Here is an 18275-nt window from a genome sequence, read left to right as displayed (position 1 = left end):
ACTTATGTTTCTTAACATAACAAAAATAAAAAGCATGTTGACATTACCCAGCCAAAAAACAACAAGAAAAAGTTTTAGGGGTCAATGCAGAGGGCAGTCGTGGCTCAAGGGTAGAACTTTCACCTTCATGAGGGAGGACTGGGTCTGATTTCTGGCCAATGCACCTCAAGTACAGCTACCACTCAGCTGTTAGAGGAGGCTTGTACGTTGCTATGATGCTAAACAGGTTTCAGTGGAGCTTCCAGACTAAGACTAGGAAGAAAGTCCCGATGATCTCCCTCTGAAAACTGGCCAGTGAAACCTTATGGATCACAACAGTCCGATCCCATTTGTACACGGGTTGCCATGAATCAGGCGCCACTCCACCATACCTAACAGCAATAGGGGTCAGTGCTGAGGTAAGTATCCATTCATCTTTATGATGTACACTGGTTTTTTTTTAACTCTTACTGAAAGATGCCCAGCTCAAAACAAGACCTCATGTGTTGCTCATAATAAGAATCTATGTCTTTAGAAAAAGTTAATTAAATTTGGTATGGTTTTTTTAAGACAAGAAAGTTCATTTGACACTTTCAATTGTCACACAAAAAGAATAACAGAAAAACATCTGGCCTTTAGGAGTTAACCCTCAGCAATCTAAAAAGTAGCTATCTAGAATATTCACTTCTGTAACCCTGCTGATTTCAAATTCTTTGTTTATGTTTCAGCTTAACTTTATCTTGATGCTGGGCTAGTTGAAAATTCTTTACAATATTTCCTCTCTAAGGCAGCTACACTTGTACATATCTTCAGTCTCTGTGGTGGCTAGTTTCAGTTCTCTGTCTCAACAGGCCTGATAAGGCAGTATATTAGTTAATATGTAGTGAAGTTCTGAAAGTGCTCTAGCCAACTTCCTTGTCTTTAGCTCACCCTACTACTAATTTTGGCTTTGTTCTTTAATTTTAAAATATGTATTTGGCTTCAAAGAGTTCTGTTTCTCTCTGCTGTATCACTTGATTTGGGCATTTCCATTTTTTTAATAATTCTTTATTACAATCATGCTACTGTTTGCTAAAACATACATGGTCAATGCCCAATTCCCTGCATAGTTGAACCAGCCTCAAAGAAGTGAAGTGTGGATGATCCGCCAAAGGGTTCCAGTTTCAGGTTGTGCACGTGTCACCTCCTTGCGGAGATGCAATTTGCGTTTTTCTACTTTGTTTACTTTCCATGAGAAGTGCTCTTCTACGACCTAACCTTTAGTCAGTGAGTGATTTTCTTTCATGGGAGTCAAAGGAAGTTCAGTTATGAAATAGTTATGTGAATGTTACAGCTATGCTGGATTAAAAGGTCTAAATTAAAAGATCTAAATATTATTTAAAAAGGCAAAGATAGTCTAGCTTGTCAAACCAAAAACAAAAATCCTCTAGCCACTCTTTCAATGGAAGTGATGAAATCAAAGAATTCATATAGCGAAATGGAGAAAACACGAAGGACGGCCATCTAAAACTCCGCCGTTGGTGAAGTGATGAAGGACATTTACTGGCTTATTCTGAAACTTGTGAATTTTGTCACTGTTGGCTGCATATGGATTTCTGTGGTACAGTGTACAGTCTTAAACAGCTGCCTCAAGTCATGTGTAATTAACCTGGTAAGTTTCACCAGTCTAATATTTATTTTTGCAGGAAGTGGAACATGTAAATTTAAAGTTGTTACAACTGACAGAGTTGTTCTTTGAGAGTTTTCTCAGGAGTCATGGTATCAAGTCAAGAAAGATTCTTTTTTCTGACATAAGTTAGGAATACTTATTGCAGAAGGTAGGGCAAGGCTGTTTATTTCTTTATCTTTTCGCAGATATTTTATTTGGGAGTGGGGATTGATAAAGGAGGCTGAAACAAAAATCAATTTTGCATGCTTTAAAAAAATCGCAGTTTTAACTCATTTATTACAAAATTGTTTATATTTGTCTTGAAGCATGAAATAAGTTTGGCCACAGGGTAATGCCTTCTAGTTCCAGACAAGAGTATCATTCATACTGTGGATGCATGGCTGTATAAGGAATTAGCTAACCAAGGAATATACAGGTGCCATGTAAAACAACATTTTATTTTAAAAGTGAGAATTATTTTCAGATCCCTTTGTTACATCATTGACTCAATGGCACTGGGTACTGGGTTGTTATATCTGTCCATTTGAAAAATTTTCTGTAATGAGTTTTTTTGTGTGGATATTTGTGTTTTCTTTCTTATTTCTGCATGTCACACCTCCTATACATAAAAAAAAAATTTTTTTTACATGCATGATATCTTTCCAGTTATTGTGATTTAGTTGTGCTTAAAATAGTCACTAAGTTAACTTTAAAAACAATATACCCTAGCCAGAGAAAGATACATTCTTCTTATCGAAACACAAAGAAAATAGCATGATAGTTTGCATACAACACTATCTATAGTTACACTTTTAAAATAATGAATGCACCAAATACAGTATTCATTATTACACTAAATTATCAGTGATAGAATTCCGTGGTACCTTAAAAAAATAAATTTATTTGGGTTACACTCTTTTGGTTTAATTCAACCTGGAGTTAAAAATGCTACTTTGGCATATGACTGGTAATAGCACTTAAAAAAAAAAAAAGCTTGATATTTATATAAATTTTTGTTAAAGACTTGATTGCCATTAATGGTTTCATTTTTTTACAGTCGCAATCCAGATTTAGAAATGGAAGAATAAAACTATTAAATATTGTCTTTTCAAAAGAATATTTTATTTTTCTCTGATTATAACAGGAATACACATTTATGAAATATTTATAAAATAGGGAAGAGTATAAAGTAAGTGGGAAAAACCATAATTCTACACTGTTAACCTTTGGTTATATTTTTCTTTCAATATTTTCTTCCTTTGTATATATTTTTACACACAGCACTCAACATTTCCATTTAACATTATATGTGAGCATTTCCCCATGCCCTTAAAATCTTCTTGGAAACAGAATCTTTAATATGTTTACAGTATTCCATCATATGAATGTACCACCACAATTTGTTTAATTCCCTTACTATCGAAATCAATTTTGGTTGTTTTCAGTATTACAATTTCATTTTACTTTAGTTTAGTTTTATTTTTTCTTATCTTTTTGTGTGGGCTCCTTGATTTCAGGGTTTGGCAGTAGATGTAGGCAGTTTGTTCCTTTGTTGAGTTATCTTCCGTTCACCACCTACAGAGAAAGGTACAGCAGATGTGGTGGCAACTGCAGGACAGACACGGTCTGCCAACCTGACCAGTGAATGCAGTAATGTTGCCCATCTGGGTCTCCCACACAGAGGCTGGGGGGACAGAAGCGAGGTGAATAAACAATTGAACGTAGCCATGGATAGAGGGAGAACATATGTAAACTGCCCTAGTTTATCATATCTTCTGAATTTTTTTCTGAGCCTTTCTTTTCAGCACGGACATTTACTGTGAGGGTCATCTTTGATTTCATTGAGTGGGTCTTGATATTGAAGCATTTCTTCTTTTTAAAAAGAAACACAAAAGATTCTTGCTCAGAGGAATGTTAGAATTGCTGCCAAAGATGCACAAATCATACTTCTGTGCTTCAACATGGCTGTTTTACATTAACTGAAGTATCTACATGTATTAACTGACCTAATATTTTTAATGGAAAACCTGGTGGCGAAGTGGATAAGTGCTAGGGCTGGTAACCAAAGGGCCGGCAGTTCGAATTCACCAGGTGCTCCTTGGAAACTCTATGGGGCAGTTTTACTCGTCCTACAGGGTCGCTATGAGTTGGAATAGACTTGATGGCACTGGGTTTGGTTTTTTTGGTTAATATCTTTAATTCTATATGTCATGTACTGCAGAAAACAAAAAATAGTTAATGTTCTTCGGAACACTAGTATTGTGAGATACTTTACCAAAAAAAAAAGATTCATGATCAATAATAATTTACGGAAATGCTTTTTGTCATAATTTCTTCCTGTAGAGCCACAGGCACAATAGCATATTAAGGGCCTTGCTTAATCACAAGTTTCCGAACTTCCTTGGCAACACAACCTTTATTGTGAGTAACACTTCTCAGCAACTGAGGAACTAGTATTGAGAAGTGCTACACTGAAAATATCAGTTTCATTCCACAAATGTTCCTGAACATCTGTGTTTATCCAGCAATGTGATGGATGCAATAGGGAATACCAAATAAGTAAATTATATGATCACTGCCCTAAAGGAGGTTACGACACATTGAAAAGTCAGGGTTTCTGTCATTAAATAATTAAATAATATTGCAAATACGGTGAATTATAGTTTTTACAATATTAGAGGGTGGTAACAATACATTTTTCCTTTGATTTGTATCTAAAATTCCCAAAGAATCAGCTAAAAGACTATGAGGAACAATAAAGTTCAGATAATTGTCCTGTTTAAAAAATTAAAGTACAAAATTAATACTTTTCTTATAGATCAGATTAAAACTTTAGATAATGGAACAAAACCAAAATTACAAACCAAAAATCCAAAAATTCTATAAAATATCTGGAAATTAGGATAGCTTGTATTGGTTTAAGAATAGACAGACCAGTAACACAGAATACAGTCCAGAGAACAACAACAACAACAAAAAAACACAAGTATCTAGGGGTGTGTGGAATATGATAAAGATGGCAATTCAAACCACTGAGCGGGGTGGCTAGCCATTTGGAATAAAAATGAACCACTACGGCACTCCCAGATTCAAATAAATTTCTGGGAAAAAAAAGTATTTAAAAAATATAATTTTTATGCAGACAAATACCAGAAACAAAACTTCATCCCATAAAAATTTTAGGAGAACAAATATTGTATGAGACCACTATTATAAAAACCCAAGAAAAGTTTTACACACAGAAAAGAACAATCTTTGATGAGGAAGGGGAGGAGTGGAGAGGGGAAATCACTAACTAGAAAGTAGACAAGTGTTAGCTTTGGTGAAGGGAAAGATAACACACGATGTAGGGGAAGTCAGCAGAACTTGACCAAGGCAAAGTCATAGAAGCTTCCTATGAGGAAGGTTGAGGGACTGAGTTACGGGGTCAAAGGCTAGGGACCATGGTCTCAGGGGACATCTAGGTCAATTGGCATAACATAGTTCATAAAGAAAATGTTTTACATTCTACCGTGGTGAGTAACATCTGGGTTCTTAAAAGCTTGTAAGCAGCCATCTCAGAAACATCTATTGGTCCCATCCTATCCAGAGTAAAGCAGAATGAAGGAAACCAAAGACACAAAGAAAAATATTAGTCCAAAGGACTAATGGACCACATGAACCACAGCCTCCACCAGCCTGAGCCCAGAAGAACTAGATGGTGCCAGGCTGCCACCGTCCATGACTTTCACAGGGATCACAATTGAGGGTCTAGCAAAGGGTGGGGGAAAAATGTAGAACAAAATTCAAATGCACAAAAAAAGACCAGACTTACTGGTCTGACAGATACTGGAGGAACCATAGTCCCCAGACACTCTGCTAACTTAGAACTGAAGCCACCCCCGAAGACCACCTTTCAGCCAAAGATTTGACAGAACTATAAAACAAACAATGACACATGTGAGGAATATGCTTCTTAGTTCAATCAAGTATATGAAACCAAACAGGCAACACCTGTCCAAAAGCAAAGAGGTGAAGGCAGGAAGGACAGGAAAACCAGACGAATGGACATGAGGAACCCAGGGTGTAAAGGGAAAAGGGGAGAGTTCTGACGCACTGCGAGGATTGCAACCAATGTCACAAAACAATTTGAATGAGAAACTAATTTGTGCTGTAAACTTCACCTAAATTACCAAACTAAAACGAAACCCATTGCCATCCAGTTGATTCTGACTCATAGTGACTCTGTAGGACAGAGTAAAACTGCTCCATAGGGCTTCCAAAGAGCCAGTGGTGGATTTGAACTGCCGACTCTTTGGTTAGCCGCAAGCTCTTAACCACTGCACCACCAGGGCTCCAGAAGTAATTAGGGGTAAATATTTTTATAATCATTTAGTGGGAAATGCCTTAAGCAGCTTGATTTAAGAATGCAGAGTCCCTCGAAGAAAATATAGATAAACCTGACTACCTAGAAACTTAAACTGTTGTGAAAAAAAATAAACAGAATACAATAAAAAACAAAGCCCCCCCCCAATTACATATGATAAACACAATTTTAGCAACCTTAATGTACACAAAAGGAGTCCCTGGATGGCACAAATGTTTAAGCACCAGACTACTAACTGAGAAGTTGGCAGTTCAAACCCACTCAGACGTGCCTGGGAAGTAAGGTCATGAGTCAGAATCAGTTCCATGGCAACTAACAACAACGATATACATAAAAACTTTAAAAAATCCATAAGAGTAAGAAAATAAGTTTAGAACATGAATGACCACTTCATAAATGAAGAAATATAAATGGCTACAAAGCAAGTGACAAATGTTCAACTTTGCAGCAGCCACAGAATTGCAAAGTAAAACTGAATTACCATTTTTTCTTTTATCAAGTTGGCAAAAATAAAAACATTTATAACGGAGTGTTGGCCAAGGTCTGCGTACTATGGCACTTTTATGATCTGTTGGTAGATTTCTGGACAACAATAAGTTAATAAACATAAATTTAAAAGGGAATATATACTTTGAACTCTTCAAGTGCACATTGAGCAATTTATCTGAGGAGATTATTGCATAACTAATTAAAGATATGTTCATAAAAAACTGTTGATAGTAAGTTGAGTACATAATATTAATACTAATAATAGCTTTCTAAGTGTCTGGCATGGTACTATAATAATTAATGCAGTATTTAATTGAATCCTCACAGAACTTTATTTACTAAATACTATCCTATTTATGTCCCAGTTGAGAATGCCAAACAGGTAGCTTTTAAAGAATATCTGGAGCAAGTAGTATATGTGGGATTAAAATGCAGGTCATTCTGCTCTGTTCCATTTTTAGGGTAGAAGGGGAAAAATGACGAGGAAAGGGGATGCAAAAGGTTCATTTTGAAAGAAGTCATGGAAGCAAAGTTCGATTAAGCACTTGGCTACACAATTAATCTAACCGATACAGCTTTCTCTCTAAGTACTTTTCTGAAAACAAAAGCATACTAAAGGCTCTTCTTTTTTCCCTTCCAAGTGTAAGCTGTCAAGAAATGGAGTTTAGAAGAACCTTTATTCATACATTCAATAGGAGAGGGAGGGAGGGAGCCAGAGACAGAGAGAAAGAGAGAGAAAAGCAACATTTATTCTTTGGTTCCTGTGGTTGATTACTTCCCAAGTAAACACCCACAATGCTAGGCTACTGGACGAGTTTCCCCAGAGGCAGGACTTCTGCAGTATTCCTAAGTGGGAGGCCACCTTGGATTCATGAATTTATCCATTCAGCAAACAGTTATTGAATACCTAGTAGCTATCAGGTGCCAGTCTAGGTTCTGGGGATAGAGTAAAAAACAAAATGGAAGGTGTTTACATGGAGGGGAGAGAGTACTCAGTGTGTTTAGTGATAGGATGTCTTTCTCCCTCCTCTGAAAAGCCCAAGCTGTTCAGAGGGCCACAACAGATGCTTATACTACCCCCACCTCCCCAACACCCCTTTGAATTTCCTAGCATCTCCTGCAACAGATCTTGCTGTAGTAGGGGCCAGACAATGTCAGATGCCATGTGTCTTGCTGGATTAATTGCCTCTCCAATTCAATGGTTCTAACTCAACAAACCCTTTAAGGGTTGGGCCTGATCAGCACCAACTAGATTTACTAGAAATATTCGCACAGTTTTCCTTTCCTATAATTTTAAATCAACTCAGTGAAACAGACTGAAAATTCGTCATATTCAGGTAACACTATTCGGGTACTTACCTGATTACCAAAGGCCCAGTATTGCCATCCTTTGTAAGGCTTGCGTTTATACAGGACTCCACTCAAATCATAACCAGAGAGGGGATAAGCAATAGATAGATTTTTTTCCTTAGTCCCCATTTCCTTTATTCTCCCCTGGGGGGGGCGGGGGGGGGAGGAGAAGTCTTAAAATTAGCGAATACATCAGAAGTAAACGGAATAATATGTTTTACTGCATATAAAATTCTGAATTTGTGTTTTTCTCTGCTCTTAATAACACTGCTTTAAAAGAAGAAAAGCCTAAACATAATTCATCTCTAATTTGGGAGGGTTTCACTGACTAATGCCACAGTTTTATTAAATTCTGTGAGAGAATCTTCCTATTGCCCTTAAGCCACTCCTTACAGCCACTGCTCTCACCCCAGTTTTTGTAGTTTCTGCGGAATTCTCAGGCATTTATACTATAATTAGCATTGATTATTTTGCTTGATTTAGTGACTGAGTTAGTGACTTTAAAACACTTGGCTCCTAAAGAAGGCAGGAATATTCCAGGAAGCCTTAAAAATAAAATAATAAAAAAAAAAGATATGGTAGTTACACTGAACACGATATTGATAGCTAGATGTTTATTACCTCTTTCTTCATTTCAGGGCAGGCAGTTTGACATTGGGACGCCATATAATCTGAGTGAACCGGTGAGTAATTGTTAGCATTGTTAAGAACTTTACAGCATTTGTGTTGATAAAAAAAAGGGCAATGCCCAAGTTTTATTAAAATAAGAACAGTTGCTAAGTAAAATCTCATTTATTTGTGCTTGACAGAGGAAGATCAATCTAAAATAGTGAAAAGACTGAACTGTAGAATATTTAAAAATAAAGTCAGGGACAATGTGTTGAAGTGGTAGGAGCACAGGACTGACCCAAGTCCATGATTTTGACTCTATAACTACGTCCCTGCGGCTATAGGCAGCAGGCTTCCCTCAATCGGCTACCTATTTAGGTTTTGACATACCATGTTCTGGTTGAGTATCCAGCTCTAAGTTTTGCTTGTGGTGTGAGGACACCCTCTGGGCCAGCAATTTACTTAATGCTATGCTCTCCTGGACTTTACCTGTTTCTAACTACTCTGTGGACAAGGTGCTCCCTGAAGGTTGGGTATCTCTGGGTGACAGGTTTGCCATCCCAGGGCTTAACTCTACCCAGCTCTGTCAGTGAAACAAACGAAGCCCTACTGTCTGTAGATATGATAGCTCTGCTTAGCATTCCAAAGGTCCTGGTATTTTTGATCGCTGCTCCATAGACTCCTATTTCTAAACCACAGGGCTATACTTTTTGTTTCCATAATGTGCTTCGAGGTCACAAGAAAAAATCCCGTTTCTTCAGTCACCATTATTTCTTATTGACTCTTACAGTGCATTCAAGGATGTCATTTTTGGAACTCTGTTGATCAGGAAAATTGTGCATTAAAGTGTGTAAGTATTAATTATGCTTCTGTTTATGATATTAATATTTCCCTCAAGAGAAAAATTGTCTAAGAGGATTCTCATTTCAATTTCTGTTGGTCTTCTACTAGTTTGACTCTAAAAAAAAAAAAAAAAATGATAGCCTGAGTAATACATAGTAATAGAAAAGAAATTGAGATCAACATTGTGAATGCAACTGGAGGCCAAGGAAGAGGTTAATGCAAACCAAGTGATCCAGGGATGCCCAGGGAAGCTCAATTGCTCCAAACTATAAAGCCTTTTTAGTAGAAAAAGAGATACAAGTTATTTGTTAAATTTTCTAGGTCCTTGCTTCTCAAATTTTAACATGCACACAAATTGTCTGGGATGTCGTGACAATGTAGATTCTGATTTAGTAGGTCTGGGTGGAGACTGAAATTCTGCACTTGTAACAAGCTCCCAGGTGATGCGATGCTGCTGGTCCTTGGACCACCCTGAATAGCGGGGCTTCAGTCATTTTCAAAGTTTCTCTGTAGGGGACATGGTAGCCATCTGATCCAGAAGTCACAAACACGCAGGTTTACATCCACAGGCACTTCATTTTTAATTTTTAATTGACTATGGCATTGCTACTTACTGTGTAACTTAAAGCAATCAATCCCTTGGTACTTTAGCTTCTTCCTCAGTAAATTAGGTAATAATAGAATCTCCCTCCTAAGGATAGTGTGTGACACATTGTAAGTACTCTTATCTTGTGGATAAACCTTGAAAATATTATGCTAAGTGAAATAAGTCAGGCACAAAAGGATAAATATTGTATGATATTACGTATACGGAATATCTAGAATAGGTCAATGTATAGAGACAAAAGTTTATTAGTGGTTACCAGGGGCTGGAGAGATGGGAGAATAGGGACTTTTTGCTTAAGGGGTACTGAGTTTCTGTTTGGGGGGATGAAAAACTTTTGGAAACAGATAGTGGCAATGGTTGTATGACATGGTGAATGCAATTGATGTCACTGAATGGTATACTTAAAAATGATTAAAATGGCAATTTTTTTGTTATATATATTTACCATATAAATTTTTAAAAAGTAGATACCTTTGTTTAAGTTATTCCTGTCAGAGGTTAAATCAGTAAGAATCATGATAACATTAGGTAATCCTACTATTTTTATCTGTTAATGAGTCAGATGATAGCGTTGAGATTTAAATTAGGCATCACCCTCTCCTTGTACGTAATCCTTACAGTTTTTCTTATATAGTGTGTGCTCACGCATCTCTGTTATGGGAAGTATCATGCCCGCCCTCAAGTTTGTGGCAGTGTGTGCCTCATAGAATGGAAGTTGCCAAAAGGTAGGAGAGGAAAGTGCTACATGGACTTAGTATCTATTATACATGGTAAAAGTACTTCTACCTCTCCTTGGTAGCACTTTCCACAAATTGCAATTTAAATAACTATTTGTTTAGTTATGTGTTTAATATCTTTTATTCCCAGCGTGTGGGCTGCTTATCTCACTCTCTGTCTTGTTCACACTGTATGCCCACTACCTAATGCTGTGTGAGCACATAGCAGGTGCTCAGGCAACACTTGCTGAATAAATGAATGTTGTCGTTAGGTGCTATCGAGTTGGTTCCAACCCATAGCACAACAGAATGAAGCACTGCCTGGTCCTGCACCACCCTCACAATTGTTGCTATGCTTGAGCCCATCGTTGCGTCCACTGTGTCAAACCATCTCATTGAGGGTCTTCCTCTTTTTCACTGACCCTCTACTTTACCAAGCATGATGTCCTTCTCCAGGGACAGATCCATCCTGATAAAGTGTCCAAAGTATGTGAGATGAAGTCTTGCCATCCTTGCTACTAAGGAGCATTCTGGTTGTACTTCTTCAACTTCCATGAATGAATGGGAGGCACCATTTGTTGTCTGGCAACAGCCCAGAAGCGATGTGTACACTGGAGTGGCCATTCTGAGGCAGAGGAACTTGCTGACCTTTGCTATCTGGAGCTATTGGTGGTTTTCATTTCAGATCTCTCTCCCTCAGGCTTCTGAAAACACCCTTCTATACCATCACAAATCACCTCTAAGCTGACTGGGGTTTTCTGGTAGCCACTGTGCTCCTCCATTTTCCAGTGATCATTGTCACAGTGGTCCCCTGCACACAAGGCCCCAGCTCTGGGCTCCTTTTCTTTTTGATTGTGTTTTTCATCAGTTGTTTGCCAATAGTGGGACTAGAAATTAATTTGGAAGAAATGTATAGCTAAGTGTCATTAACATTATTTATAACTTTAAAGACGGTAAGATTTACTTTCCTTTTTTGTTTTTTTCTATGCAGAATGATACCTATGCCACCATTTGTGAGGTAAGTTGGCAATTACTTAATAAATACTAAAAGGTGTCATTAAAACTCATGTCTTTATCTTTTGTCTTTAAAAAGCTGTTAGAATAAAGTATTAAACTTTCCAGTGAAGAAACCTGAGTCACTTTCAAAATACAGAAACACTGTTCCTGGGAGTGCTATTCCTTTTGGGTATAAAAATGACTGAATAATTCCGTATTTGGCATATGTATTTGCTATGCTTTTAATATATATGTACATATAATGTGTATATGTGAGTGTATATATACATTTGTGTGTATATACACACACACATACTTATGTACATATATATTACCTTAGTTTGATTTGATTTGAAAGGTTATATAGTTCCTGGAGCCTGGGAGGCGTGAAGAAAGAAAAGGAGACATCTAGGAATAACCTTATCTCTGCTGATTTCATTTTCTTCCCCATTAAAAAAGAAGTCGTTAATTGTAATTTTCTTCCTTATTCAACAAAACCCCTTGGCAAAGTTTTGAAACACAGCTGTTTTTTCCTTGCTATGATAATGAGGCAACAGGTACATACCCTCAGAGCCAACCAGGGACAAAATAATAAGAAAAAGAGTTTGCCCTCAGGGATGACCCATTGTATTGGTGACCTCATCAGACTCTGGCTGCCAGGTAATTCCCCTGATCTTCTCCTGTCCAGTCTCATACTTGATTTTCTTCTCTTCTTCAGAAAAATCTTAGAATTTGATCTTTTCCTACCTAATTTTCTTAAACTAAATTTACCTGTCCTGGATTCCATCCCCTTGTAATCCATTTTAAGTTAATTCACAATAGGTGTTTTTGACTGAAACTATATTATTTCTTAGTTTAAAAACTACATTGTGTTCTATTCAAATGCCCTTGAAATCAGAGAACAGAACTGTGCTGGACAAGAAAATGGGGGAAAGAGTATAAATTTATCATCCACTACTTTTTTTTTTTTTAGTAGAGTAGAAGAATCTACTTTAAATGGAGAACGAAAATAAAAAAAAAAAGTAGTAAATTGGAATATTCTCTCAATAGCCTGTGGCTACTCTGCACTTGAGTGATTTTCTCTTGGGAGTGGGTAGAAGCGAGGGTTAGCTAAGAAGAAGTGAAACGGAGAAAAGTTGCCACATATGTAAATACACAATTAAAGGTCTCTCTTGATTGAGATAGAAATAAATAAAAACTACCTGGGAATTTTTTATGTGATTAAAGCAAAATTACCCTAGTAGATTAGGGTTAGCCCCTGGGAGATTTTGTCAGTGCCGGGAAAACCAGGAAAAGTCAGTCTCTCATGTGTTGAAGCAGCCCAGGATTGGATTTGTAATGAAAGCTACTGGTTCCCTATTCATCATTATGGTGCCCAGTTGTCTGTGCTTATATAACAGAAGCCTTTTCTCTCAGTCTTATGACTTATATAGTTATTGTAGTTTCCTCTATTCATAGTTTATTTTAGTAAAATGTCACATTTTAAATAAAGTAGAACTGAGCAGTAACAAATGCAGTATTATACATACACTAATACATACAAATGTGTGTGTGTATAATAAATATATAATTTTTTAAACACTCAGCTGCCCACACTTTTAAGAAATGAAACTCTTCAACCATTAATACTTCAATGTAGGAAGCTTGAAATATTTGCAATTCATATTCCTTGGAGGAAATAGACTTGGAAGTGATGGCTTAGCAAAATAAAACTTGGAAAGTGATGATAACAAGTGAGATGTCTGTCCCTGAATTTAAAACACAAATTAGATCATATCATTGCTAGAAATGCTTTTATGGCTTCTCATTGCGGTTTGAAAAAATTACAAACTCCCACCTCACTCTCCCCATTCTCTCTGTGGTGGCCACACTGGCCTTCTCCTTCCTTGAGTATATATGCCAGGCACATTCCTGCCTCAAAACTTTTGTACCTGTCATTCCTTCTGCTCTTCCCCTGATCTTTGGAAGCCCAGATCCTTCTGGTCTTGGCTTGAATGTCATCTCCACAGAAAGCTCTGATCACCCTGAATAAATTAAGTCTCCTTTCTGCCTAGTCATGCCCTGCGTCTTTGACCTGTTTCATCTTCTTCATACATAGCACTTATCATTATCTGAACATATCTTTTTTTTTGCTACTTGGTTATTGTCTATCTCCTCTTAAGTGAATGTCGTTACCATGAAGGCAGAGAATTTATATGTCTTGCTCACTATCATATCCTTAAAGCCACCATACTTGGCACGTAAAAGTCACTCAATAAATATTCTCTGAATGAATTAATGATTGTCTTAGGAAATGCTGCCACAATTCTTATGGAGAGGACTGTACTAGGGTCATGGCAGGAGTATGGTAGGTTTGTCCTGTGTTACAGAGGAAAAGGTATGAACCACACGTGCCAGCTGGGAAACGTAAGGGTAGAGCCAGAGGGACAATTATAAAAGATGGTCTTACTACTATGGGAACAAATGATAGGAACATAACAGAAAAGAGTGAACTTGGCTTCCACAGTGGGAGCAGCAGCTCAGTAGCATGGAATGTGCTGCGTAAGTGTTCCATTCAGTAACACATACAGTATTATACACACACATTAATATATACATATGTGCATGTGTGTATAATAAATATATAATTTTTTAAACACCAGCTGCCCACACTTTTAAGAAATGAAACCCTTAAGTTCTATGAATTCAAACACCTCTAGGTTCTCTCTAGTCAACTCCCAGCTTGGGAAACATTGGATAACCTCATCTGAAGTCCAATGTTAGATTGCTTCCACGAAGATTTAAGGATTGGATTTAAAATTAGAGAGAGAGAGACAGAGCGAGAAGGAAAGGCTATTCTGTATCTTTACCTCTACTTGAGGTGACATTTGGATTCTCAGGTAGTTGGGTATTTTGTTATATATCTTCCCTTGGAAAACTCAAGTTAACATAAGCTCACAAATTCCCCCTGAGCATCATAACTAGCTAGATTTTCAAAAAAACATTATTCCATCTCCTTTTTTCTTCCTCAGTGTTCTTGCTTAAAAAATACCCCATGTTATGTAAAATTTTGCAGCAACTTGTTCTGTTTATTCTCTGCAGTTAATGAATGTGTTGGATTTGTCTTACTGAAACCTGCAAAGAAAACATGTAAAGTACCCTAAACCCTTAAGTTAAATAATCCTGAGCCCAGACTGAGGTATTTAAATTAATCCTTAACTAAGTAAACTGGGGCTTATCAGGGTCCACTTCCTTTAAGTGGGCAGATCAAACACTGGACAGTTAGTATTTGCAGGTTACAGCCCTCTCTACCTGGGATATTTGGGGCAGATGCATTGTTATGGTTTCCACTATCATCTGAGAAACAATAGCATGTTTTCCTAGGTATTATAATTATAAATTGAATGCGAGCAGGAAGATGGATCACAACTGTGCTTAGTTTTACAATGTGTGTCTTTTCTCCAAGTGTTTTTTTTTTTTCTTGCATGCGTGTGTGTATGTGTGTGTGTAACTAACGCTAATACATCTGTTAAGAGTTGCAGAAAATTTCTGTCATAGTCACCAATATGTTCACTCTCTTTTTGGGTAATGAGATAAAATGTTAATCATCCTTTAAGTTTTTATAGACTTAAAATTTGACATTGGTATTAAAACATCTACTTAAAAAGTTCATCTACTATAAAATTGATAGTCAACTTTTAATTTTCCAAGGCAGGCATGGATATATGAAATAAATAGGCAATTCTTAACCATCATCGAGGTTGAGTGCTTTAGGTTTTTAGCTCACCAAACCTTTGACCAAGATGGCAAACAGATAATTACATGGCTGAGCTCATGTGTTTTCAGGCTATAGAGTGTGACCCATTAGAGGCTTAGGAAATCAGTTTAGTGAATCAAGAGTCACAGTAACCAAAATAAAACGGAGTAGAATGGAATAGAATCACACATATCAGAAGGCATCACAATTATGGGGTTCTTTCTGGGATGTTGTGAAATTAGATCGTGGTGAGAGTTGTATAAGTCTGTGAATATACACCACTGAGCTGTATGCTTTAAATGAGCGAATTTTATGGTATGTGAAATGCATCTAAACAAAGCTGTTAAAAAATGGGAGAAAAAGTAAGTACTGTTTCAAAAGGCTTTATTTTTCAACAATGTATTGTGCACTAAATTTTTTATTAGATGTATTTCTCACTGTGGAATATGGTTGAAAAATTTTGATAAGCACTGGTCTAATCCCACTAGCAAGTATTAGAGTTGAAGTAGTTGATATAGAGGTATATTTGTATATCAGGCATTCAGACTTCAAAATTTAATCGAAGTTCATTAGCAAAACTAGTGCCAAGGCTGCGCTAACTGTCGTCCTCCCTGTTTTCCATAGCGAGAATCCTGTGAGGTCGGCTGCAGCAGTGCAGAAGGCGCGTATGAAGAGGAAGTACTAGGTCAGAAAACATACACATCTGTTATTAAATAATCTACACTACTATAGTGACGTGTGCTTATTTAAGGATAAAAAGCCGGTTGCCATTGAGTTGACTCCTATTTGTGGAGACCTATGTGTGTCAGAGTCAAACTGTGTTCCACAGGGTTTTCAGGATTTTTCAGAAGTAGATTGTCAGGCCTTTCTTCTGAGGGGCCTCTGGGTGGACTCAGACCTCCAACCTTTTGGTTAGCAGCTGAGTGATTTAACCATTTGCACCACCCAGGGACTTCCTTTAGTAAAATGGCTGGACTTCTATATCTCGGCATGATCAAAAAATATATATGGAGAGAAAATTCAATCATTTCAAACATGGAGGCCATTCTGGTAGTTGAGTCTACAGATTCTTTCAGAACAAAATGGGAAATGTGCCACATGACTGAAGTTTAGGACCAGATTTTATTACTATTTCTTTTTTTTTTTAATCGCAGTTAGATGAAGTTTACAGAACAAACTAGTTTCTCATCAAACGGTACATACGTTGTTCTGTGACATTGGTTAACAGCCCCACAACATGTCACCACTCTCCCTTCTCAACCCTGGGTTCCCTATTAACAGCTTTCCTGTTCCCTCCTGCCTTCTAGTCCCTGCCCCAGGGCTGGTATGTCCCTTTAGCCTTGTTTTGTTCCATGGGCCTGTTCAATCTTTGGTTGAAGGGTGAACCTCAGGAGTGACTTCATTACTGAGCTGAAAAGGTGTGCGTGGGCCATACTAGGACCAGGTTTTACTCTCAAGTTTGGTAGGTACAATCGCTTCTATCTTGAGAGAGACAAACATGAATTTTAAGCAGACCTGATGTCAGGGAATGCCACTTTTTTAAATTAATTGCAAGAATAGAAATAGTTCATTTAATGTGGCTTGTATCATTTAGCTAATAATTATTCAGTAGAGCACCTGCTATGTACATGGCTCACTATAAGGCCTCGGGAAACTTGTAAAATGTATAGTAGCTGAGTTCTGAGTAAGGAGGGGGCTCGAGTGTATATGTCTCCAGCTCCCTGTGCCTGATTTTAGAGCTGGCTGGGCCTGTGTAAGTGGTATGTCAATTCTCCAGTGGCTTCTAAAAGACCAACATTTTGGTAAGTCATAGCAGGGATGTTAGCAGCTATCTTTTCCAAAATTCACCAAGGTCCCCTCCCACTGAGAAATAGACAGTTCCCTCCAGACTGGGAGACGCTTGGCTCTTCCATATATTGTAGTCTTTGTTTCTTTGGCTTTCTCCTTGCTCTGAATGGCTGTTGGAAATTGGAAGGAGAATCTTGCCTTGTTATCCTGATTTCCTTCTGCCTTTTAGTGTTGCACAAATGATGTGCCGTGACGTTTTTGTGGAGAGGTTGTCCTGTTGCACTTTGTTTCTTTTGTGTAGTGGGAATTAGCTGTAGATAAAAAGCTGCATTCTGTGGTTTCCAGGCTGTGCGCTGAGGTGTCCCAGGGCATCACATCAACTTTACAGAGAGCCATCGGGTTCTACATTTTTTGAGGGAAACACAGGGATACTTGACATCTGTTAGGCCCTGCTGGAACTATTGGCTGGAGGTAGTTTATGGCATAAATACATTGCACTACCTTCCTGGGTTTTTGTGATTGCTGTGATAAAGAGCAAGTACCATGTGGAAATCATTGTGGAACAGGGAATCAGGATGGTGGTGTCCAATCTGATTCCTAGATTGGAGAAGTTGTGCATTGCCCAACAGGCACACCCGTCTCATTACTATGTAAGTATTGTTATTTAAAAACAAAATAAATACATTATTTTCCCCCATTTATGTGTTTTTTCAAATATCTATTAAATTGTTAAGACAGACATACCTATTAAGTTATAATATTTAATAAACAAAACTATTAGGTGTTTCATTTGGTCCAAGGAGCCATTAAAAAAAAAATTTTCTGAGAAACTAACTCTGCCAGAACCAAGGAAGTTTGGGAACCTTTGATTTACATTATTTTGTTATATTCTAAAATTGTACTACCAATGTAATTACATACTTTTCTTAGAAATACAAGTGTAATTGATACTTAATTTTTAATTTCTCATTGCTTATGGATCAAGTATCTATGTACCATTAACAAATGATATGTTCCAAGTCTAAAGGAAGGCATTCATAGTTACAGGACCATATCTTAATTTGTCATAATAAATATTTTTTGCCCGTGTACCTAAGACACTTTTTTTTCTCTGACATATCTGGTACCTAGTCCATTTATCTGTGGGT

General features: G+C 37.4%; 1 protein-coding gene across 3 annotated transcripts in view; it reads left to right on the top strand.

Annotated features, from left to right (window-relative positions):
- Positions 1–1025: 1025 nt before the first annotated feature.
- Positions 1026–18275, top strand: part of ROS1 (ROS proto-oncogene 1, receptor tyrosine kinase) — a 125015-nt gene continuing 107765 nt past the window's right edge. For 2 of the 3 annotated variants that reach the window (XM_049899800.1, XM_049899799.1), the window contains exons 1-5: positions 1027–1630; positions 8471–8515; positions 9232–9291; positions 11599–11625; positions 15964–16024. In XM_049899800.1, coding sequence (XP_049755757.1) covers positions 1508–1630; positions 8471–8515; positions 9232–9291; positions 11599–11625; positions 15964–16024 — 316 coding nt within the window. In that variant the 5' untranslated portion in view covers positions 1027–1507. Of the gene's footprint in view, positions 1631–8470; positions 8516–9231; positions 9292–11598; positions 11626–15963; positions 16025–18275 lie in introns of all 3 variants that reach the window. The other variant, XM_049899801.1, reaches the window with a different exon arrangement.

This window comes from Elephas maximus, chromosome 1, assembly GCF_024166365.1.
Source record: "Elephas maximus indicus isolate mEleMax1 chromosome 1, mEleMax1 primary haplotype, whole genome shotgun sequence".
In the NCBI taxonomy this organism is placed as follows: Eukaryota; Metazoa; Chordata; class Mammalia; order Proboscidea; family Elephantidae; genus Elephas; species Elephas maximus.
The sequence above is the reverse complement of the archived record's forward strand: the minus strand, read 5'-3'. Positions and strand labels throughout refer to the sequence as shown.